General features: G+C 43.4%; 2 protein-coding genes across 2 annotated transcripts in view; one reads left to right on the forward strand and one right to left on the reverse strand.

Annotated features, from left to right (window-relative positions):
• LOC101588513 (40S ribosomal protein S27-like) overlaps window positions 1-292 on the reverse strand; it is a 614-nt gene extending 322 nt beyond the window's left edge. The window contains exon 1 of the mRNA XM_012516091.2: window positions 1-292. Within this exon, the coding sequence (XP_012371545.1) occupies window positions 38-292 (255 nt within the window). The 3' untranslated portion in view covers window positions 1-37.
• Window positions 1-24,370, forward strand: part of Sulf1 (sulfatase 1) — a 165,372-nt gene that overhangs the window by 18,495 nt on the left and 122,507 nt on the right. The window lies entirely within an intron of this gene.

Below are 24,370 nucleotides of genomic sequence, written 5' to 3' on the forward strand. Positions count from 1 at the left end.
TGGGATGGCTTCCCACTCATCTTGATTGAGGGTACTGTTAGTGCTGCTTCCTCCTGAAAGAACATCCTTCTGTGAGCCTTGCTTTCCCTCCTGTAGGCTGGCACAGGACAATGGAGCAGCAAACACACAGAACTACCGTCTGTGCATGGCTAAAGACCGTGGTGATTTTATAGCATCCTGGGCACTCCACGTCCATGAAATAGGAATTGGGGCTCTGCACCAGGCACTTCTTCTTGTGCTTCCTCTTCTCCTTCTCCAGAGAGGGATGAAAGAGATCTTTTGCGAGAGGCATGTTCTCATGGGGAGTTCATCACCGCTGGAAAGTCTGTTTTGATCTTATATCCTCAAAGCAGTGAGTTGGTGGCAGTAGTTTTATTGACTATTTATTTATTTATTTATGGAATCAGGGATTAAACTCAGGCCCTTGCACTTGCCAAGAAAGTACTTATTCCACTGAGCCATCTCCCCAGCTCCAGGTTTTGTTGATTGCTTCTGTAGTACTGGAGATCAAACCCAGGGCTTTATGCCCATTAACCAAGAGCTGTAACACTGAGCCTCACCCCAAGCCTGGTGAGTTTGTGTTTACAGAAACTATCAAAGGCCAATAAGAAGCTTTGTGCGCATCAGATTACACCATCTTCAGCTGAGTCCTCTCATTTCTGTCTGGCCAAGACCTGTCCCTGCAGAAGGCCTTCACAGTATGCTTTGGCAACCAACAGAAGGCCATGTAGTTTGACATGGTGAAGAAGCAAGCTGCACAGATGCTGACTGACCAGATGCAAACTCTTTGCTCTTGCCACACTGATTCCATTGGAGCAGGAAGTTAGAGGAAAATGGCTATTGTCCTGAGGGGGAGGGGCACGGTTTAATTACGATGAGGATGGGGCTGGACGATTCTCACAAGTGGCTGTCAAAAAAAGAAAATGAGATGATGTCATTCTTTAATGGGACAATCACTGTGATGAAATGAGGTCACGCAACAATAGTCTTGGCCTGTGCTCAGTATCACAAGTTGTCCTGAGAGATTACTTTGCTGTGATGTTTCTCAGGTCAGAGAGCCCCTACTCTCTGAAGCCCAGCCCCCCACACCACCCAAGCCCCCACCCCCAACCCGCAAAGTCCTCCTGGCCTGCGGGGAAGCAGCCCACACTGGGTTCTCAGCTTTTGTTTAAGGTCACCATATCACAGTTTTGGGTAGAAAAGCGGTCCAGGTTCTCACAACATACTCACTTTAAAGAAATAATGCAATTACACAATGTGGAGTCAGGCCAGATGGTTTAAATGGGGGCTATTTTTTTGGTAGGACACTTTTGAATGGCATACTAAAGTTAAGACAGAATGTGTTCCTCAGTAGAAAGTTTCAGGAAGTCACTTTCTGAAAAGAAATGCTGCCTTGTGTTATGTTAGAATTAATAGGGTTGATTAATTCTGCTTACAGAAGGGGCATTTGATCTGTGTTGATTTTGAGTTTCTAGTTCCTCTGGCAAATACTTTTCAATTTTAGGTTCCTTCTCTCAGTGGTATCCTAATTTGACCTCATTTATCTGTTTAGATTTCACAAGAGTGCATCATAATTATAAGTGAAGGCTAGACTTTCGAAGAAGCCATCCCTGGAATAATTAGGTGGAAAGGTCAAATCCTGTTATTAAGATTCTGTTGTTATTGCATTAATAGAGCTTAACAGAAATAAGGCATTGGCCGAGGCTTGCTTTTTTTAATCTACAGGAATATAATAGTAGAATTGTGCAGGCTTTTTTTTTTACATTGGCATATGTAGCCTGGAGAATTTTTAGAAAATGTTCCTTTTTTGCTAGATCAGTAGTCTTTGGGTGTATATATGTTTTCAGGATCAGGGTCTTTTTGTAAATTACATGAAAACAACAAAATTTACAATACATTGGCAATTCATACTTGTACTATGGTTTTGCTATCAAATTATAGGAAAGTTACTAGCATAAATAGGGCAAAGGAATGTTATGATAGATAAGGGACAAATCTACTTGAAAATGGCTTTGAGTGTGCTTGTTAAAATATAAAAAGGGGCATTTTGAAGGAAAGAGTCCTTGTTTGTTAGACTCTAAAGTAAACTAATGATTTTTGATACTTTTTTGTGGTATAGAGAATTGAACCCACAGCCTTTATATTGAACTACAGCCCTAGCACTTTCAAAAGCTTTTACTCCTGAGCCAGAGGCTCAGTCTTCTGGCCCTGTCCCTCTGCTTCCAGAGTGCTGGGAGCACAGATATGAACCGCCATGCATGGCATCTGTACATGTGTGCAGTTCAGGCTGGCCCCGACCTCACGGAAGTCCTCTCGCCTCAGCCTTCCCAGTCCTGGGACTAGAAGCATGCACCGCCCTGCCTAGCTTTACTCTTATTTGTAAATGATAGATAATTTGGCTATAAAGTCTTTGAGCGAGGATGATTATTTTAAAAGTAATTAAAATATTTCCAAAGTGCCAGCACTATCAAAAGTTCCCATGTTTTCTAAATGAGTATTTAAGTTGCTTTTCTGTTTACCTTTGGTAGCCTTTGAAGACCTCTGAGCCCATTACCTACTGATGGTGTACAAAACACAGGTGCTCTTCTGAGCAAAGATATTATTTACAAAGCAAATAAGTTAGTCATGGGTGGCTTCTTACAATGGGATTCGCCATGAAATCAATTTAAAACTCATTTCCTCTTACATTTTCACTCAAAGTCATTTGATATCTTTTCTACATTAGAAAAGCATTTATTTATTTATTTATTTATTTATCACATAAACTATGACTGTTCCAGGAGGTTGCATATATTTACCGCCTGCAGATCCACGGTTCAGCCAGAAGCACAAGTGTAACAGGGTCGCACAGTGCTCGGGGCTGTGAGAGGAGGCCTAGCGAGGCTTAGAGCGCTCACGCTTCCTGCGGGCGGGAGGGCTGTAGGTGTTCTGAGCCTCTCTCCTGACGATAGTCTGCACAGCAGAGCGAGTCACGCGATTCTATTTTCCAAAACAACACTGCTGAGAATCAAGACTCCGATTCTGGTTTTAGACACTTTATTTATTCTAGCTTTCTATCAAATTAGAATGCACTGGTCCGCTTTCCTTGGGGGGGGGGGGGTGTGGTAAATCTGAGATAAAGAATGTAAAGCACTTTTGGGAGAGAAGCAACCCAAGTGGCCCACTCCAGCTTAACCCATTGTTGTAATATTAAAAAGCTAAGGTGTCATGTGGTAATCATCAGTTCTCAGAATACTGCGTTTTTCCCAGTTCCTTATTTCGCCTTCTTTTTTCTTGTAGTTTTATCTGTCTCACTGCCAATAGACTAATCCCAGTGTGTATTTTTTCATGGTTGGAAAAGATTCAAAAATGTTTTGCAAAGAAGCAGTATTATAGAAGCACTAGGACTATAACTATATAGCCAATGCATTGATAAAATTAAAACACCAAGGGGCCGGGGAGATAGCTCAGTAGAATAAGTGCTTGCTTGGCAAGTGCAAGGGCCTGAGTTCAATCCCCGGTTCCACCAAAAAAAAAAAAATTAAAACACCATAAAATACATTAGAACCAATAATCTCTACTAGTTTAAGCACTTACTTAGAAATGACATACTTAGCACATATTGTATGCCTCTGTTTTTTTTGTTTGTTTGTTTGGTTGGTTGGTTTTTTTTGTTTGTTTTTTGCAGAACCGGGGATTGAACTCAGGCCCGTGCACTTACCAGGCGAGTGCTTATTCCACTGAGCCAGCTCCCCAGCCCCCATGCCTCTGGTTTTTGAAATTCAGCTAAATGTTGACTTCATATCACGTTTGCAATTAGAAAAAAGAGGCATAAGACTAACTTCCAGAGGACAGTGGTGCTTTTTTTCATTGTTGATTGCCTCTGGTCATGCACTAAGCTGGTTGAAAAATTGCTATCACCTGAGTCCCCCAGGCAGAGGCTGGAGACTAAAAATGGCATACTTCTCACCACCAGTGCCTATCTCTAGAGAAGGTCTATCTCTTGGGGAAATGTTCTGTTTTCTAGTTGCTTTTTGCACCCCAAGCATTGATTTATAGAACTTCTTTCAAACATGTCACATACAGGATCAATTTAGTTTTTTTTTTTTTTTGGTTGTTTTTTGTTTTTGTTTTTGTTTTGTTTTTGTTTGTTTGTTTGTTTGTTTATTTGTTTTGCAATACCAGGGATTGAACTCAGGACCCTATGCTTGCCAGGCAAGTGCTTATTCTACTGCGCTATCTCCCTAGCCCTAGCTAAAAGTGAGAAGAGAGGAATGTGGTTTATATTTCTCACTGTAAGTCCATCCATTTTAAAGAATTTTCTGGCTGTGGAAATAGGAAGACAGTTTGTGTAGTTATGTGTGCATGTGAGAACAGCTGTTCTGGTGACAACTAACCCTTAGAGGTGACTGGCAGTATTCTGACAATCAAAATATGGGAACTTTGCTCACTTTTTTTTTTTTGATTGTTCGGGGTTTTTTTGGCAGAACTGAGGATTGAACTCAGGCCCTTGCTCTTGCCAGGGAAACGCTTATTCTACTGAACCATCTCCCAGGCCCTCACTTTGATTCATACAGACAACAGGACCAGGCTGCTCCCTATTATAATGACACTGAGCCATGGGGTGCTGTGGATGTCCAAAAATGCACACAGTAAATTATGTTACAGTGATGGAAAGGAAAATCTGTTCCTACTTTAGGGAGACTGAGAGGAGTGCAAAAATCAGTCTGCAAAGGTGATCTTACCTTCCTAAATTGAAAATCTGTCTCTTCCCTCCCCCCAATTATAGTGGCCCATGTAAGAGGTGTGCATAGGAGTGTGTGTGTGTGTGTGTGTGTGTGTGTGTGTGTGTGTGATCGGGGATAGAACTCAAGACTTCATGCTTGCCAGGCAGGTGCTTATGCCACTGAGCCAATTCCCTGGCCCTGGCATAGGATATATGCAGGATTTAGGAACCAGGTACTTATTTTCACATCCCTGCTGTACCACCTTCTAAATGTGACTTCACTTCTGTGACTTGGTGCCCTTACCTGGAAAGCAGAGGCAGCAGTCCTATCATCCTCACTGTTCTGAGGCTAAAATGATTCAAACACAGTACAAGCCCAGACAATACCCAATGCTTACTAAAGTGCTTTATGCTTGGTAATCATTGTTATTACATGTGAAAACATAAAGATCCAGCAGTACACCAAGTAGATAATATTACTCTGTCTCATAATTCCAAAATGTAAGGTCAGTGAGCTAGTAACACTGGAAAAGTCTGTCAGGCACAGCCCCCACCCTGTGGAACCTGGTGCCACGGGGGCAAATTGTGCACACATGCCCAAACAATAGCAGCTACTTCCCCTTTACACACTTGAAGCACACCTTTGCAGACATGTAACAGTCACTAGGGGGGCCAGCAGCAAGAGGAATGGGAAGGTATTTGGGGAGTATGTTATCAGCATACATGTACTATCAGCTTTTAAAAACGAGCTTTTTCCTTCTCAATAAAATTATGGAAAAAATGAAACAATAAACGAGCTTTTGGGGTCGGGGAGATGGCTCAGTGGAATAAGCGCTTCCCTGGCAAGAGCAAGGGCCTTAAATCCCCAGTTCTGCCAAAACAAACAAACAAACAAAAAAAAGAGCTTTTAATTTTTTTATTTTTTATTTTATTTTATTTTTTTATTTTAGGGAAAGGTCTACAGGGTATTCAGGGTCTCACTACTAGATAGGACTCATAGTGATCCACCTGTTTACAGCCCCTCAAGAGCTGGGATTACAGGCACGCACCACCATGCCCAGTCTCAATTGCTGTCTCAGTGTGACTTGGGGTCAGGGCTGGCGTGGCAGGCCTGGAGATTGAACTCCTGGCCCCTGCACCTGCTTGCAGGTGCTTTAATCCACTGAGCTATTTGGTCGGCCCTGAGCTTTTAATTTTATTTATTTATTTATTATTTTAAGGTTATTTATTTATTTATTTATTTTTTGTGGCCAGCTCCACCCATCCTGGGGGTGGACTAGTGTGGCATGTGGTGCCAGGGATTGAAATGCGGTCCCTGGGCTTTTGTCTAAGCTTGCCTAAGCAGGCGCTTTAGACCACTGAGCTATCTCGCAGGCCCCTTAATTTTCTTTCTGATTTTTAAAATTTGTTTAGCCTTTGATTCATTCCCCCAGCCCCATCTATCGAGGACTTGACCAATACTAACAAATAAGACTGATACTGGAATCCAGTGAAAGGCCCCTTTGGTGGAAGCTCTTAGCATTCAGTGGGCCCAGCTTCCGATCCCCAGACAGGCTGGATGGGGCCGCCCCATCCAGCTCCTGCCCCGCACTCCACCTGCCACCGAGGCAGAATTCACTCTATGACCTTTCATCTCAGACCCTGTACTCTTCAGCTCCAGGGTCTCTCTTCCGTTCTTTGCACCATTCTCCACTTAACACTTCATTACATCCACAGTTTCCTGAAAAATCTCTGAGTACATTTGTAGTGGCAATTGGAGAATTTACATTGACTAATGCCATCTTCTCTGTTATTTCTGAGTCTCCTTTTATTGACAGCTTTTCTCCCGGGCACAGGTCATAATTTCTCACTTTTCCACATATTAACGGTATTTGATTGACTGTGGAATACTGTTTCTATTATAGTAGGGTGTGTCTGAGTTTTGTTTTCTTCTTTTAGAGATTCTTGGGGTTTAATCTGGCAAGGAGTTAATGCGCCTGTACTTCAGCTAGCTCCTGTAAAGCTTGTTTTTAGATAATTAGGTCAGCCTGCAGGATTGATCCTGGAGCCCTGCTCCTGAGGCTTGGTATTTGCAAGACCTCTGCTCATGTGTACTTGAGTGTTGCCTCGACTGTGTTCTGTGAGCTCTGTCCTTATGGCTGGTCAGAGCTTGAAGGTCTATGTGTCATATGCAAATAAGTTGTTCACCTTCTAGTAATCATCCTTTCACAGAAGTTATGGTGTCTCCTTCTATCTGTGTCACCCTCAGAATGACACTCTTTCCTCATCCTTTCTCATCTTCCTTCTCTCTGTGGCAGGGCAGGAAGTACCTTCAGTTGGATGCATGTCACTTGTGTCCCTTCCCCTGGGAGTCACAGCTTTCCATGCCCCAGATAGTGGCTTCCCATAACCCTTTGTCCAGTGTTCTGAGAACCGGGCCAACACCAGTTACTCCATCATGACTTGGGTCATGATTGCCACATTTGTTTTCAAATTTCGCTTCGCTCATTTTTCTCTCCACTACACAGTGAGACCCTTCAAGGCAGTGAGAGGGCCTCTCTCACCTCTGTATTCCTGATGCTTAACATGAAGCCTAGCACTGTAGATATGGTTGGATGAGAGGGCTGTTGCTCCAGCAAGAGTTGGGATGCCTCCTGCTCATTGAGATGTTGAAATAAATAAGCGTGTCAGTAACATGTGCCTTTTTAAGCAATAGGGAAATGTATTAAACAACCAAATACCTATAACCTAGAACTCAGTGGGAGGGTGGAACTGATTCTGGGCAAAATCGGCTCACTTCTGTAAGATCAAATCAAAAACAAAGATTACATGTTGGCAGGGACTAGAGGACAGTAATGGCAAATTTTCTGCAATTAAAAGTAGTAGGGGCTATTTTTAGCATTTAGCCTGTGAGGTTGGCGAATGCAGCACCCACTTCAGGGACTTCTGCCTGTAAGCAGATAGCAGGATTGTACACTTCCAGCCTGCAGAGCCCTTTACTCTAGTCCTCTGAAGGACTGTGGTGGCTTCTCATTTAAATTGAATTGGCCTCTTCGAAAATCTATCTAGCTGTTTTCCTATGATCAAAAAGCCAATTTACAAAAGAAGAATTATAGTCAGACTGCCATAAATTGGCAGCAACTGGGAGGAAAGAAGTCCTGTGTTTTCATGTCAAATGTTTTACTCTTCAAGAGAAATATTTTTCATCTTTTCAGCACAGGGGACTGAAGTCAGGGCCTGCATCGAGCTGTGTCCTCAGCCCTTTTCCATTTTTTGTTTTGAGAAAGGGTCTTGCTAAGCTGCCCAGGTTGGGCTCAAACTTGTGACCTGCCTGTCTCAGTCACCCAGATTTGTAGAATTACAGGTGTGCACCCTTATACCTGGCTTTTAAAACGGTAATCTCACACCTGACCAGGAGATTTGAAATAGGAAAGGTCAGTATCTGGAAGAATGTAGTATTTATGGAAGTATGTTAAACATCTCAGGAAATGGACACATCTCTTAAAGTTAGGGTGTCTTCATTTTATTTCTTAAAGAGTTTCTCAAATTCAGAAGTATTCTAGTCACACACACACACACACACACACACACACACACCCCAAACCACATTACCTACTCCATAATTAACTGAGAGTTAATTATGCATTAACTGAGAGTTCAGACAATATTATTATTATCAGTAACACAGTTTTTTAATAGTCATTTAATCCACAGGATTCTTAAAATTCTCTTTTGCTCCTTTTGGCTATATTTCTGTTTTCTTTCGATGAAAAGCAGCAGTCTTTTAGGTCAAGGAAGTCTGCTGTGAATGGGATGTCAGCTCTGTTGGTTCATTCTTCTAGTTAACCTTTGGCAAATCACCTTTTCATCTTTGTTCTCCGATTACACAACCTACCAGGTGGAAATAAGAATTTGATCTCCACATGCGTATTAAGCACCCCTGAGATTCTAATATAGGATAACAAAAAGCTGGTGCAGGATTGTGGGAAATTTTTCAAAGTAATCATTGTACTTGTTTCAACCCTGAGAGAAATGATGTTTAAAGGGCAGTGATTTAAGTTTGTGGTTCCAAAACTATTTAAAAAGTAAGGGTCTTATTTCACTTTGTTTTTTTCCAGCATTTCCCCGTTGGTTACATTCCCCACTTAAGAATTTAAAGCAAACTTTTGCCAAAGCCTCAGGTTCCACCTGGTTTGGGGTTGAAACCACATGAAGCCACTGAATTTTGCATAGTTTCCATTTGAAGTGACCTATCAGCTTGGGCTCGCTTTCAGGAGAAGCCAGGCTCACACAAAACTCAGCCTGGCTTTTGGATGAACTTGCATGGAGTTCTAAGTTTATGTCAGAGCCCAAAATGAGGCCACTCGCTTCCTTCCATCTTTCAAAAAGCTCTTAGTATAACATCCCCAGAGTGCGTATAATCATTAGTAGACGCAGAGGCAAGGCAGCACCTTGTTCCAGAACAATGTAGGGGAGAATTTCCGAGCCACTTGGAATTTGTTCTAATTGAGAAACCAGACAGTCTTGGTGATGGAGGTTCTGGGCTCAGGCAAAACACTTTGGGGGAAAAAAATTTCTTTTGAAGTCTCAACAAAAGGGTTTTCAAATAAATAGCTCAGAAGGACATATTTAACCCATTTCCCCTTTGTTTCTTCCTTCCCTGATGCATTCATCAATTCAACAGTTCTTTACTGAGCATTACTATATACCATGTGTGTTAGCTTTTCATTGCTGTGACAAAATGCCTGAATAAACAATGGAATGAAAAGGTTTGAGCTGAGTCTAGCAGCACCAGCCCTTAATTGTAGCACTCAGGAGGTTAGGGCAACCAGTCCAAGCTCCATATGAGTCCCAGGTCAGTCTGGGCTACAGCGAGATTCTGCCTAAAAATGAAAAGACTAGGGCTGGGGAGATGGCTCAGTGGAATAAGTGCTTCCCTGGCAAGTGCAAGGGCCTGAGTTCAATCCCCGGTTCTGAAAAAAAAAAAAGAAAAAAAAAAGACTCGTTTGGTTCATAGTTTTAGAGATTTAACTAGTTGATCCTGTGACCTCGGGTGGCACAGTACATTGTGGCAGCAGCATATGGCAGAGGGGACTGTCACCTTATGACAGCCAGAGAGTGAAAGAGGAAAGGGCCAGGGTCACCATAGCTTTTTAAGGGCACCCACATGACCTCCTTCTATTGGCTACCATCTCCCGAAGACTCTTCTTCCTCACCTTCCAGGAATGTCACAGGGTTAGACCAACCCTTCAGCATCTGGGCCTTTGGGAGACATTTGAGATCCAAACCCCAATGGCCAGGCCAGGAACGGGGTTGGTGGTAAATCAGGGAGCAGAGCATTCAGAGCTTCAGGTCTTTATGGCAGACAACAAAGCTAATCAAAATATAGAGGTCAGATATATATATATATCCTATTGGAACATAGTAAATACTATACCGTGGAAGTGGAGGAAAATTGGAGAGTAGGGTAGATTGTAGCATAAGTTAGATTTACCAGGAATGACTCTGAGATGAATGAGTTGGATGGACAAAGATTTACAGGAAAAAGTAGCAACCAGGGCTGGTGAGATGGCTCAGTGGTCTAAAGCACCTACTTAGAACGAGCTTAGCAAAGCACAGGGACCACGGTTCAATCCCCCAGCACCACATGCCAGCCAGCCACGCCCCCTGGTGGGCTGAGCTGGCCACACACACACACACACACACACACACACACACACATAAATAAATAAAAATAAAAAAAAAAAAAGTAGCAACCAGGTACCTCGAAGAAGAGCACCCTAGACAGAAGAGCTAGAGCAAAAGCCCCAAGGTAGGAGTGGTCTACATGGTAGAGTCACCACAAGGGACCGCTGCAGCACAAATGGAGTCAGCCAGCACTTGACTTGCAGACCATAAGTAAGATTGTGTCATTTCCCTGGGAGAGAATGAGTCCTTATAGGATTTTATACAAAGGAATAGAACATTCTAATTTATATTTCAAAAAGGTTCTGCTGGGAGTAGAAGGTTCTGGGATGGACAGAACTAAAGAAAAAAAAAAGACTTCTTATGCTTAGCTACTGAAAAAACAAGAGTACTCCAGATTTGGTGATAGAAATCTAAGTAGCAGAAGTAGACAGATGCTGGCTGCTTTTGGGCCAACAGTATTGCCTCATCAACTGGACAGAGTGTGTGAAAAGCAGAAGGGAGGGGGACGAAGGAGGGAAAGAGTAAGACAGAGAGAGGAAATGAAGGAAGGAAAAGAGAGAGGACGAGTTCATAGTTTCAGAAATCTATTTACAATGCCTCTTAGGCCTCCAAGTGGAAATGTCATTAATTTAAGGAAATAGAGGTTGCAATCGGAAGTCATTACATGATGTCCACAAGGATGTGAGTAGAGATAGAGAAAAAAACTGAAGTTCAACCCAGGAATACTTCAGCATTCAGAGATGAAAGAAAAGAAATAAGCAGAAGATACTGGAAAGAGCCACAGTGAGAAGGAGGAAGACAGGAGCGTGGAGGAGGTCCCGGTGCCCTGGAGGCTGAAGGAGGCTGGTTTTCACGGTCACAGTGGCTAACTGTCTGGCAAATCCAGTGTGGTGAAGGCTGAGGAGCGCCTGTTGGATTTATCTACCTAAGGGCATTGGTGGCACGGGTGGAGAGCACGGTCGAAGTGGAGGAAGAAAAGATCTGAGCCCGGTAAGCATGAGATAAAGCAGGAGAAGGAAAACCAAGGCAGATATGTGGTGGCGTTTCCAAGGATATTGCTGCCAGTAGAGCAAAGAAGTGGTGTGGAAGTATTAATTACATTTTAAAATGATAAGAAAAGCATGTTTGTATGATAAAGTCATTTCATTCTCAAGAAAAACAGACCTGGGCAAACAAGGTGAGCATGGCTAGAATGAACGATAGAACAGGTGAGGGGTAGAACTTGGTACATGGCTGCAGGAATCAGCTGTAGAGAAAGAGCGGGATAATTCCTGTACCCAAGTAGAGGCCAGGAGGTAAGCGGAGCAGGGGCTGGGGCTGTGTGAGTTATCCAGTTCTTCTATTTCCTCAGGGAGGTGTGAAGCAGGGTTATGATTTCAGGTCAGAGAAGAGTATGGGGCGGGAGAAGGTGAGGTGTAGAAGACCTTGAGAGAGAAGAAGAGCAAGTGGCCTGGGCAAGTGGAGTCTGACTGCAGCACCAAGGCTCTCCCTAAGTGCATAGCGCTGAATATGCTCTCAAACCATCGAGGGCTGTTCTTTGGTTTTCTCCGGGCACACAGAAGCACACAGGTACAAGCACAGCCTAGGCAAGGAGGTGGACTTAACTCTGGCTTTTGGTGACCAAAAAAAAGTAGCAAAGTGACAGAAAGAAAAGGGAGCTGAGTGTGCATGCAGACGTCTAATGTAACGCTCAAGTAAACTTGGTCAGATAAGGAGGGGACTGAAGACCTCAGTAATGGGAGGGCCAGTGACAGTGGCCAGATAAGATGAGGTCGGCCACCCCCAAGGATGGCTGCTGAGGCCAGAGAACAAGGTGCATGAACACAAGATGAGAAAGAAGAGCATTCCCAGGACTACAGAGGCGAGCACAAACCAGGGAGCAGCTGGGGGAGAGGAGAGGTGGACCAAACACAAGTCATGTCCACCTCCAGCTCCTCGAGACTTCAGACCTGCAAAATCCTGTGGGGAGAGACAGGACAGGAGTTCAAGTGACTTAGGAAGTGAGCAGTGGTATCCGGGGATCCATTGATAACCGTGGAAATAGTTTACTGTGTACTCTGATACCAAGCATTAACTTTTCTGTAAGGATGAGAAATAATGAAGCTGACAGACTTGAGGATAAAAGGAGAGATCGATAGAGGATAAAGAAGACAAGAAGGGAGGAAGGCTGAGAAGCTTTAAGGAGGATGTGGACATGGCACTATTTCAGGGGACATGTCCAAATTCGCATTCAGCTTTATAGAGTTACAGTCCAAGACAGTATAGTTACACACAAACTAGGTAAACGATTGCATTGAGTATAACATAACAGTTTGCCAAAGTGAGATTCTTTCTCCTTAACTAGAAAGTATCAAGATGCTTTACAGTTAAATAACACAAGAAAATCCTTAGAAAGTATGAAAGGAGGAATCCAATTTAAGCATAGATGGCCCAGGCTTATTTTATGGCAATAATAAACCAAATATCATCCCTGGGAAAAAGCTGAACTCTCCGAAGGCTAGTGGAGGATAGTGCTTTAGCTGTATAATAGTGGCTTTATTACCCTTTTATGGCTTGGCAGCTTCTGCTTGCTCTGAAGAAAGAGCATGTGGAAGCGAACTTCTTTCAGTGCTATCCGTGTAGACTTTATACCCACAAAGGTAATTCATGGTATTTATACTGGTGACAGCTTACAAGAGATGGTCAGTTTGTTACTTTTCAGTGGCTGTGCCATATTCCATTCTTGATGCCAGAGAAATATCTTGCTTAAACTTGCCTGGAACTCAGGAGCAACACCCTGGGTGGGTCCTGAACTGCTGTGAGCCCATAGATACTTAAACAGCACTCAGCAGCCCAAGTCCTGTAAGTTCAATTCCACAGTGACAACGAATCCTGTTTTCTTCAGAAGCAGAAGAGAGAAAGAGGGTGAGGTACAATTTCTCTGGAGTAATTCTCCTCTTCGTGTTTATGGGTTATGCCTTTGCCTGTGGTGGGCAGAGGCCAGGATGACGGTGGGTGACACTTTAAAAAGCAGTAATCCTGAGGAAAATTCTTCCTTTTCATTTTTCTAGGAAAACCAGTGGGGAAAAAGAAATATTCAAATGAGAAAAGAACATTAAGTAGAGAATTATAATGAGCTAGCATCATGCTTTTGTACTTTACTATAAATAGTAATATTATAAAAAGGCAGTAAGCCTCCCAGGTAGCTGGCATTATGCAAGGTAGATTCTGTGGACCTCACACTGCAGGTCTCCCTCATGCACTCAGTGGATATCCACATGTGGGTTTTGCCTGCACAACACCAGCCTGGACCCTGGCACAGTAATAGGCCTCAGGCTGTGTTCTCAGGGAGCTTCCATTCTGAGGTAGCCACAATACTGCCCCACTGCGAGCTGAAGCAGTCACTGCAACAAGACAGGATGGACACTCTGTGTGATCTGGAGGGACAGCACTTAGGGGAGGGTAAGGCTAGATGACGAGCCTTAGCACTTGGTACAAATTTCTCTGCAAGCTCGTTAGAGCAGGATAACCCTCTATTGTTTGTTAGAACATAATAGGCTTCAGAAAAGTACTTGGAAAATTAATACAGAAATTTGCAAGACATTTTCCAGAACTGAAAAGCATGGAAGTACAAATTGCTCTATAACCAGGCACCTGTCTCCTGCCAGCCCCTGCCAGCCCCTGCCCATCCCAATCTCATTTCCATCAGCTGGTGGATTGGGTGCAACGAACTCCTCTTCCTCCCGTGGCCGCATTCAGGAGGGCAAGTAACATTGGGGGGAGGGGCAGGTGCCTCTTGGGTCCACCCTAAAGACAGAGTGCTTCATCCTAAACCAATGGCTGAGTTTTGAGACAAAAGAGACGTGAAATTCATAGACTTTAAGCCAGGTGTAGTGGCACACACCTCTAACCCAGGCAGGATGGTTACAGGCAGGAAGACGGGATATTTCAGACCATTATGGGCAACCTAACAAGACCCCCAACACACACACTTAAAAATGTTCTGTTCTTTTCAAAAATCAACCTCTTTCCTTAAATTTTGCTTTATTGGTCAATCTGTTAAAATGATTACTGTTAAAATGTGTTAGTTGACTTTAAAAATGCTTCCATTTCAAAAAAAAAAAAAAAAAAAAAAACGTTCTCTGGCAGCCCATAAAGAGGCTACTTAAATTTCACTCATGACAGGATTAACTCCATGAGAAAGATAGCAGAAATAAATTAATTAATAACAGCCTCCCCTAAGTACCTGAAAGAGGAAACTAATCCAAAAGCACTTAAACCCTCTAGAAATGCAAGAAGTAAAATATCAGTGTGCACAGCGCTTGGTCAACCTCAGTTAGTAGCTTCACATTCCTTCCGGGCTGGTGACTCTGCTGAGGGTGACATCATGAATAGGTCATATAGAAGCATTCTCGGGGCACACACTGCACATGCAAAAGTAGTGTGCATTTGAAGCTTCATTTGTACAGTCTGCAGTCGTATTATCGGTCTGCAACTTGTTGGCAAGCAGAAAAGTTGTAAAGAGAAAGTCATAAGAAAAACGAAACTCAGGGTGGAAATTGTGCCACAGAAAGCCTTGTAGTAGAAACCAAAATAATACAAGCCCTTATAATAGCTGTGTCACTGGGGGCAAAGGAAGAAACAGGGCGAATGACCGGTGGGGCCCGAGAAAAGAACTGGAGGTCAGAAGGCACAAAGGCTCAGCGGAGAAGACCAAAACTTCTTTCCAGATGCTCAAAGACAGCAGGCTGGGGGTGGGGATTCCTGGGCAGCTTAGGGAGTGAGCAGGCAGCAGGCTTCAGTTTACTCAAAATACCAGTTATGCAAAACCCAGCCTCGCAGGTGTCTCCACAGGATGTCTTTCTGCACACATTTCTAAGTAAATAAAGGGCAGACAGAAAGGTGGATAGATAGATTAAATGAAAAATAAACAGCCATTATGCACACAGACTTAAAGGCTTAAAAATGAATGAGATTTTCATTGTGTGGTTTCTACCCACTTGGTGTGGGCATATGTGTGTGTGTGTGTGTGTATGTGTGTGTGTGTGTAAGAATTGTAAGGAAAAATGTATGATGAAAAGTGCTACTTGAGTAACATAATTCAATACGTGTTACTGGGTGAAGACAGGGAAACGAGGGTGAAGATGTGAGTGCGGGATCTGGTAAGGACCTTGGTGACAACCCCCCTTGCCTTCCCCAGCGCAGTGCTCCTAAGTAAAGCAGGGCTAGCTTTCAGAGAAAAGTTTTCTTTTAACATTAAATAAATTAAAAAGTGCCATATCCAGCCCATCTCTTGCTTTCCCAGGAACTCTTTTCTGCCCACCACTTCTGTCTTCCTCTAATCCTTCCCAGCCTCCTTGCCCTCCCCCCCACCCCCGCATGACCTTCGGCACACTGCCTCTTGACCTTAAAAGCGAGGAGGTCAGAGTTCAAGGGAGACTTTGATGAAGCCACCTGCTGCTCTACTCCACCGTTTCCCTCACCACTACAGCCAAAGGAGTCTCACAGGGTATAAAGGCGCTAATATTCAGAACCATATCAGCTCAATAGCCCCGGAGATGCTGGGAGCCTGTAACTCCCCACCACGACCCAGTAGGCCATCTGGAGACAGAGTGAGTTCTGATTTGTTCTCTCACAAGGAAAAAATGGAAAAGTCAGACCAAATGTTCTTAGCATTATGATTTAAGGTTGGGACAACTTTTGCTTTTTCCTATCAGATTTGGGGGATTTTTTTTTCCTCTTCTTTTTAGTTATATACTGCCAACTCTGACCAGAAAACTGAAATATTTGACCACCCAAAATTTTGCTTTAGGGATGGGGATATAGCTCAGTGCCACAGCACCTGCCTGGTGAGTGCAAGTAAGCTTGATTCCTGGTACCAAAAAAAATTATTTTAAAAAATCCAACTTTAAGATTTGCAGCTCTCAAATGAAAGTGTATCCATGTGTCCTGACGTTGGCTGGCATTAAGTTATGGGGGTGTTATGAAACCACCCTGAAAAGACACAGTCATAGCTGGTAAAGCCAGAGAAGAAAACAGATGGGACAAGAGGGGGTCTGCCCAATAGTTCTTCTTTGTGTGTTTCAGGTTTGTTTTTTTTTTTTTTTTTTAATATTTTTAGTACAGGGTCTTGCTATGCACCTCAAGCTCATAGTGATCCTTCTGTTTTCAGCCTCCCCAGCACTGGGAGTACAGGCATACACCACCACGTCCAGTCTTGGTGGCGGCTCAACGCACTGAGCTAGTGTGGCGTGGGGTACCAGGAATCAAACCCTGGTCCCTGCACTTGCCTAAGCAGGTACTTCGTCCACTGAGCTGTCTTGCTGGCCCTGTTTCAGTTTTTAAAGTCAAATTGGAGTTCAGTCACTTGAGTTGACTAGAGGAGGGGCATACAAATTCATGAATGGTAGTAAAGAAGGAACTATGACACAATTAAACTGTTTAAATGGTGAAAATGAATTTGTAATAGAAGTAGCCAGACTCAGTGGCACATACTTGTAATATATCAGCTACTGGTAAGGCTGTGGCAGGAGGATCACATGTTTGAGGGCAGCCTACACAACTCCATGAAACCCAAGTGGTTAGGATAGATATATAGTTACATTCTCTTAATGAATAGAGTGATCTGTTCTAATGGTGTTTGTAAATAGGATATCGTGTCCACATCTTGTACAGCAATTAACCACTAGGAAGAATGTATGCAATGTGTTAATTATTGAAACTGTCCTACCAATTTGATTTGGAAAAAAAAAATAATTTGACTGTCAAAAAAAAAAAAAAAAATGGGCTGGTGATGTAGCCGAAGTGCCTTGGAGGTATTAGTTTATTTAAACTTCATGAAATACATGAGGTAAGTGCTGTGCCTTATTTTCCTTATCAGGAAACTAACAACTAGAAAGATTAACTTACGCAGCTTCATAAAACTGGCAAACGACAGAGCTCACATCAAGATCCAGCTTGTTAGACCCCGAAGCCCAAGTTTATTAAAACAACTATGCTTGATGCTAGAAAATCGCTTGCATATAAGAAAAGAGGAGAGGACCGTCTAGAAGACCCGGTACGCTATTTCTTCAGCCCATCCCTGGTAGATGTAATGCTAGATGGTAGGACAATGCTGCTCTCTGCTCTCATGAATTATCGACAGTCAGCACTGTAACTCTTACTAAAAATATTGAAAGACAACCTCAATTATTCATGAAATCGACCTTTTTTTAAAGAAGTTCATTGTATTTCTTCTCTGGTGCTGCATTAAAAATGGTCATAAAATATAAGTGGCTTGAAATAACAATAAGCATTGATTACCTCACATAGAAATTTGGGAACAACTTGGCTGGATGATTCTACTTGAGGCTATTTGATGGGGTCATAGTCCAACATATAGGCCAGACCCGTAGCCACTGAGGGACAAGTCCTCTTCCAGGACACCTCCCTCACAGGCCAGCCGGTCAGCACTGCCTGGCAATAAAGCCCTTAGTTCTTTGCTGTGTGAATTTCCCTCCTGGGACTGCTTTCCCTGCAGAGCAGGTGACACAAGAAAGGAGGCAGATACTAAGGCTTCATTGGGACTTCACTTCCAAAGTCACCTTCTGTCCTCTGCAGTGTCGCATTTGTGACCAGGTCAGCCATGTTGTGTATGCGCAGAAGCTTCCCAAAGGGCTGAATGCCAGGAGGCAAGGACGGTTGGGCTCTGTGGAGGGCTGGCTGCCACACCTGCACTCAGGCTGCTCATGGTGTGGGGTATTGTGCTGCTTCCAGGCAAGACAGAGAGATGGAATCGATGCAGCAAACACGGTAAGGCACGATAGCAGCAGCATCTATGTCAAGAAAGCTGGGATTGAGGAGTCGTGCTGAGTTCTCAAGTATAGTCATTCTTCTGCTTTCCTCTGACATCTAGAACAGCATTTGTCACTGAGTGTGAGGCTCAGAAACACAGGCAACTATCAGATGCTTTGAGCAAACAAAAATAGATACATTTAGGTCCATGTTCCATATTGTTTGACACATTTTGTCCGAATACCTATTGGTGGATGGAAGGGTTATCTATGCGGACTCTTATTCGTAATAGGACACTAGGAAGGTTCAGTCTGCCATTTAGAGATTCAGTGCTAAAGTAAGCCTCGGAGATGCTGACCCTCATTAGCTGTGAGAAAATGTAAGTTCCCAGAAAAGTAAAACTCGCTTGTAATTACGTGGTGGGGCCTGCTCGGCCTTAGCTTCTCATGGATGAACTCACAGTAAAAATAACTATCTGTAAGTGTTTCCAGAGGTTCTGCTGGACTGCCCTGGCTTCCCCCCACTAGCAGATGCACTGTTTAAGTGGACCATACCTCTTCCTCAAGATCAATCCCATGCCCGACATTCATAGTCATAGGCTGTCACAAATACACAATCCGGCCTCTTAGAGTAAAATCTATTTTGAGTCATATTGTGTTTCCCCCAAATTCCTTCTTAGCCAGTATATTTGTCTGCTTTAGAACTGTGATTATAGTAATTAATAGGGAAACAAAAAAGTCAGTTTTAGTATGACTGAAAAAAGTCTCCGTGGGGACCTTCCGTTTTAATTTCATCTTAAGTATCTTTTGTTCTGGAATTATTTCTTAAATAGAAGTATAGTATCATCACTGTTTCTGCTTTTTCTTTGTCTCCATAATTATCAGGAGAACCTCTTCCTCATACTTGTGTTTGTGTGGTGGCTCCACACTCAGGACCACAACAAGAAAGAGAGGCCGTTCTAAGCTGGTTAAATCAATTGCTGGCCCTGGAAGGGGCTGCCGGTGCTGCTGCTGCCAAGCTTGGGACCTTGAATCCCTGCCAGCTGCGACAGCTCAGCCACTTGTGGCTTCTGACCTTTGATGGGATCATTTCGAGCTTTGCTGAGACTCCAAGGGACATGAGTGAGAGTAGTAATGGCCTAACTGCTTCTTTGTTCAGGAACATGGACAAAGTGCTATTTCTCATTAAAGTGTCATGTCCATTTAAACAGAAAATTCTCTTTCACCTCACTTTATTTGAGCCTGAGGATCTTGTAAGGAAACAAGTCATTCAGCCTTAAAACAATTGTTTTTAAACCAACCTGTGTATGTAAAAGCTTTAAACATCAAGGAATGCTAAAAGAGTTTTCAATATCAGAGGAATCATCCTTTATTTCTAGAAAAAAAAAAAAAAAAAAACCAACTTGGGCAGCAATGTGCATACAATAGATCCACTCACATTGCAAAAACAGATCACTGACCCCTTCTTCCACAACAATAACAAATGCCTCACTAGTTTTAATAACTTTGAAAAGAATATGCTCTTCAGTAGAAAGGAGTAGTGCTTTAAGAGAAAGAAAGGATGGTCTTATCCTTAAATGTATTCTTCTGTAAGAAAATGAAAAAAAAAAAAAGAATGCAGACAGAAAGAAATGCAAATAAGTCCCTGTTTGATAGAATATCATTGTTTTATTGCTAATTAGAATAATTCTGAAGGGCCTGCCTAATAGCTCTGCGAATTAAAGTGCCTGCTTAGGCAGATGCAGGGCCCGAGGGTTCAATCCTCAGGCCTGCTGTGCTAGCCTTGCCCCCCCCCCCGAGGGGGCGTACTGAAAATGTGATTGAGACTGGGCATGGTGGCATGTGCCCCAACTCTTGGGAGGCTGTAAGCAGGGAGATCACTATGAGTCCAATCTACATAGTGAGACCCTGTACACCCTGTCCTAAATACAGAAGAAAAAAAAAGAATTCTGAGTACCAAGAAAATTTAGATGTACAAATTGATTAATGTGGATACACAAGTACTAAGAAAAATCACATTAAAACCAAGCTTGGCTAAGTGGTTAAGAAGATTTATTTGGTTTTTCCTGTCTAATACACTATTCGATATGTTCCATTTTGTACAGAAGCTGCAAGAAAATCCTCACCACCAATAAATATGATCCCAGTGAGGCCAGGGTCTGATGGGGCCGTGGCGAATGAGAAAGTCTAGCTCTAGCTCTCCTGGTCCTCAGGCCATGTGGTCCAACAAGCAAACAAGTTGGAAAGAATGGTTATTTTCTTTACCCCCAATCTGTCTCTACTGTAATATTAAAATCAAAGGCTTGTTGTGAATGGCTCTAAACCCTATAAACAAAATTAAAAGACAAACAAGAGACTAGGAGAAAATATTTGCCAGGTTCAGTTGTAAAATCAACTATTTTTCCTGGCTTACGTGAGTTGTAGTCATAGCAGTTATGATAATGACAAAAACCATGACATGGGAATATCACGGGTAGGGACAGGATGCTTGTGATGGTTTAGGGAAACCTATTAATGACTCAGGGAAGTCACCACGGTGGAAGTTTAGCTGGAAGCAGAGTACTTCCTCTGTACAGTATGTATTACTGACTCCAGAAGCTTGTTTACTTCAGGCAGGAAGTATCTACTAATTAAACAAGCAATCTGCAGGGGCCACATAAAAATTGAAAAATGTAGGAGGCATTTTCAAAGGATTTGTTTAAATGTCTTTAAAATAATATTATTTCTTTAAAGTCAAATAGTCCTTTGAGAAATTCTTTAATGAAGAACACTAAGTGGTGTACGGTCACTATTTTTCTGGGTGACCTAGCGTTCACTCAGTCTTTAGGGGAAGGATTTATATGCCATTAGAAATAAGAATCTTGGTGTGCTTGAAGACGCCAACTCTAAAGAATAGGAACATATTTCTGGAAACGTTACCAGGCATTGAAGTTTTATAATACCCCAGAGCAAGTATTTATTCTAGAAAGGCAGGGCAGGGCTATTACATTTCTATTCCTTCCATCTGCTTTATTAGCAATTCAAACTTCAACATTGGTGAAGTCAGCTGATCTTTCAAATGTCATAGACCGCATTTCCTTGACAAATGAATGAATTACAAGACTTCATTTCACCACTCTTCAGAGACTTAAGAGAAATGAGATAAGATAGCACTATCCAAAGGCAATTTGAGAGGCTGGCGAGAGCACAGATTTCTCAAGCCTATGAAACAAGTGTGTTACATTGATACAATTGATGTCATGCATATTTAACAAGAGCTGAATTTTTAAATTGCCCCATACACAAAAATTATCATTCATAATTAAATAATACTTAAGTGAAAAAATTTAAATAATTCATACAGGAGTGTGCTGATTGAAAATGAAGCAATTTTAGACTTCACACAGATTGCTCCAGTCACAGAAGCAAGGTCCCTTCTCCCCTACCTGAGGACTGAACTCAGGATTTGCACTGAGCTACATCCCCAGCCCTTTTTGAGACGGTACCTTGATAAACAGCCCAAGCTGGGCTTGAATTTACAATCCTCCCACCTCGGCCTCTGGAATGCCAGGATTATAGGTGTCTGCCACATGCCCAGCTAAAAGTGAATTATTTAAACTAAAATTTTACTTCATATCAAAATGTTTTGGATTGAAATAGAAACCTTAGCCCTGTTGGTGTTCACTGCTGCAGCCTCCTGGAACACTCTGTTAAAATCACCTATTTTGGGCCAGCGAGATAGCTCAGTGGACTAAAGCACCTGTTTTGACAAGGCCAGGGACCAGGGTTCGATCCCCCATCCTGCATGCTGCACAAGCCCCCACCCTGGTGAATGCTGAGCCAGCAAATGAGTGCAAGTGTGGTGGTATATGCCTGTAATCCCAACACCGGGGAGGCTGAAAACAAGAGAATCACTATAAGTCCGAACTGCATAATGAGACCCAGTACCAAATACATAAAAAGAAAAAAAAAGTCACTTGCTTTGCTTTCTTCTCTGAATCTCAGCTCTGGCCACTGCAGAAAGCTGCCTGTTTCAGTGTGTCTGGGCCCTCATGCTTGCCGTGTGGCTCCTGCCATTCCAGCATTATACCCTCACATCTGTAAGTCGGTGAACCACAGTGCAGTGTCTTCCTTCATAGCTCAAACAACAAGCTTGGAAAGAAAGCCTCACTGACCTGATTTTGGTCATTTATTGGTCTTTGAAATAATCACTCTTGCTGGGGGAATGAAAGTGGAAAGAACTCTGATGGGGGGCAGGGTGTCTCTTCCTAGAAGGACATGGGCTACTGAAGGGGGGAATCGTTCCCTCAAAGCCAGAGGTAGTTACAAGAATAAGGTGTAGCTCACAGACAGGAAAAAAGGCGTCAGCTCCTCTAGGATTATAGTGCTTGAAGTAAGGCACTAGCCTAGCATCCCCACTAATGTAAAATCCATCGAGTTGGCTTAGGTGATGGGAGGACTCCTGCGGGGGGTGGGGGGGAGCAAGTTCCCTGAGAAGCAAGCATTGTCTCCCTTCCAAGGGGAAACCGTGCAATACCTGCACGCCCGCGCCTCCCTCTTATGTCCTCAGCATCCCTCAGGTAGTGGGCACTCGGTCAGCTTAGTCTGGTGGCGTGTCGCATAGCCCAGTGCGCCACGGAGCTCAGCCAGAGTGTGCTCCTCCCAGCATCGCTAGTTCTTACGCCCCGCCCCCACCGTCTCTTTGGTGTAGACAACACCAGGGGCTGGCAGCGCATGAGACCGGGTCCTCGGCTTCCCACTCAAGCTATGTTTACGGGATCGTTGCTCCCTTTCATTAAACATTCTACAGAAACTCATTCTGTTTATACTTGTATAAACTCTGTGATCGTATCATTCACAACTTAAATGAAAAATAGCTGCTGAGCTACTACCCATCACAGGATACTTAGATGTTCTCGACAGTCTGCTCTTTGAATCTGTTGTCTGTGCAAAGCAGGGCATCTGCATTTGAGGCTCTTTCAGGTGGGGGTCCGGCAAGGCGCGAGCTGTTGACTACACTCTGGAGCCGAGCGCATTTTGAGGCAATCATTGCGGACGGAGTCCGGAGCACTCCCTTTCTCTAGAGCTCTTGAATAGGTTTGCTCACTGAAAGCACTTATGGAGACTGGAGAGCATTCCAGTGTGTGAGGCACCGTGAGCTCGTCAGCTGCTGAAGCATTGCACACAGTGGAAACCGCCAGGAAGCCTGGTGAGGCTGGGGGAAGCCGTGTTCCCATCCTGGGGACCCTCCCGGAGAGGCCGGTTGGCCTGGGAAAGGTCTAGACGTTTGACCATCTGAATTCAGTGCTGGTCACCTACTAGCTGTGCGGCCTTAGAAAGCCTATTTAACCACCTTGAACTCAGTTCCTTCAGCTGAAAACTGGGAGACATCGTCCTCCCTTCTTGGTTTTGTGGGTGTCAGTGCACCGTTGCTGGCACGCACGCTACACTGGGTGAATGGAAGCCCGACTCACACTGGTCACATCTGTAGGCGCACGTGGGCTCTTGAGAGAGCCAAGACCTCACGCTGGCTATTCAGACCGTGCTCTGCACTTCTTTGTAGGATGAGGGAGATTAGCCAACCCAGCCGTCCGTGCAAGTCCCAGACTTCCAGGCACCCCCTCAGAGCACCTTGTACACAGCGGGGCCTTAGAGGGCTGGTAATGAACGCTGGTTCCCTGGTCAATAGCTGCTTCCCATTCCCAGGGTATCAATAGCACAGTAGTTCATTTATTTCTTCTTAATATCTTTTTCTTCTTAGTATTGGCAGCCTAGTGTCCTATGAAATGGATTTCTATGGGCAGATGCTGTCATTAAATATGCATAATTCTGTTAATAGATTTTCCCGATAACAGCATCTGATCTCAAAGAATAGGCAATATTAAATAGGTAGAAGATTTCTCGATTGTACTCTCAGGAAGGTTGCCCCTTGCAACTAGACCATTCCTTGATACTAAAGTTCAGACACTGGAGTGGCAGAAATGTGTAAGGTCCTCCTAACATATGAGGGGCTGCTTAGACCAGTGTCTTTGCATTAGAAATGAGTTTGCGACACCTAGGGCTTTGTACAGCGTCAGGCGACTGCAGCGCTATCTTTCTCCAATCCCTCACGGATCACACAGCCATGCATCTGGAACCGAAATGTTGTATGACCCAGAGAAAAGCTTTAAAAAAGAAAAAAAGATACTCAGCCTGCCTTCATTTTTTGTTGTTATTGTTGTTGTTGTTTCTCTCTTTAATTTATTTATTTGGAACAGGGTCTCGCTAT

The sequence above is a fragment of the Octodon degus genome, unplaced genomic scaffold (genome assembly GCF_000260255.1).
Source record: "Octodon degus isolate 3935 unplaced genomic scaffold, OctDeg1.0 scaffold00091, whole genome shotgun sequence".
In the NCBI taxonomy this organism is placed as follows: domain Eukaryota; kingdom Metazoa; phylum Chordata; class Mammalia; order Rodentia; family Octodontidae; genus Octodon; species Octodon degus.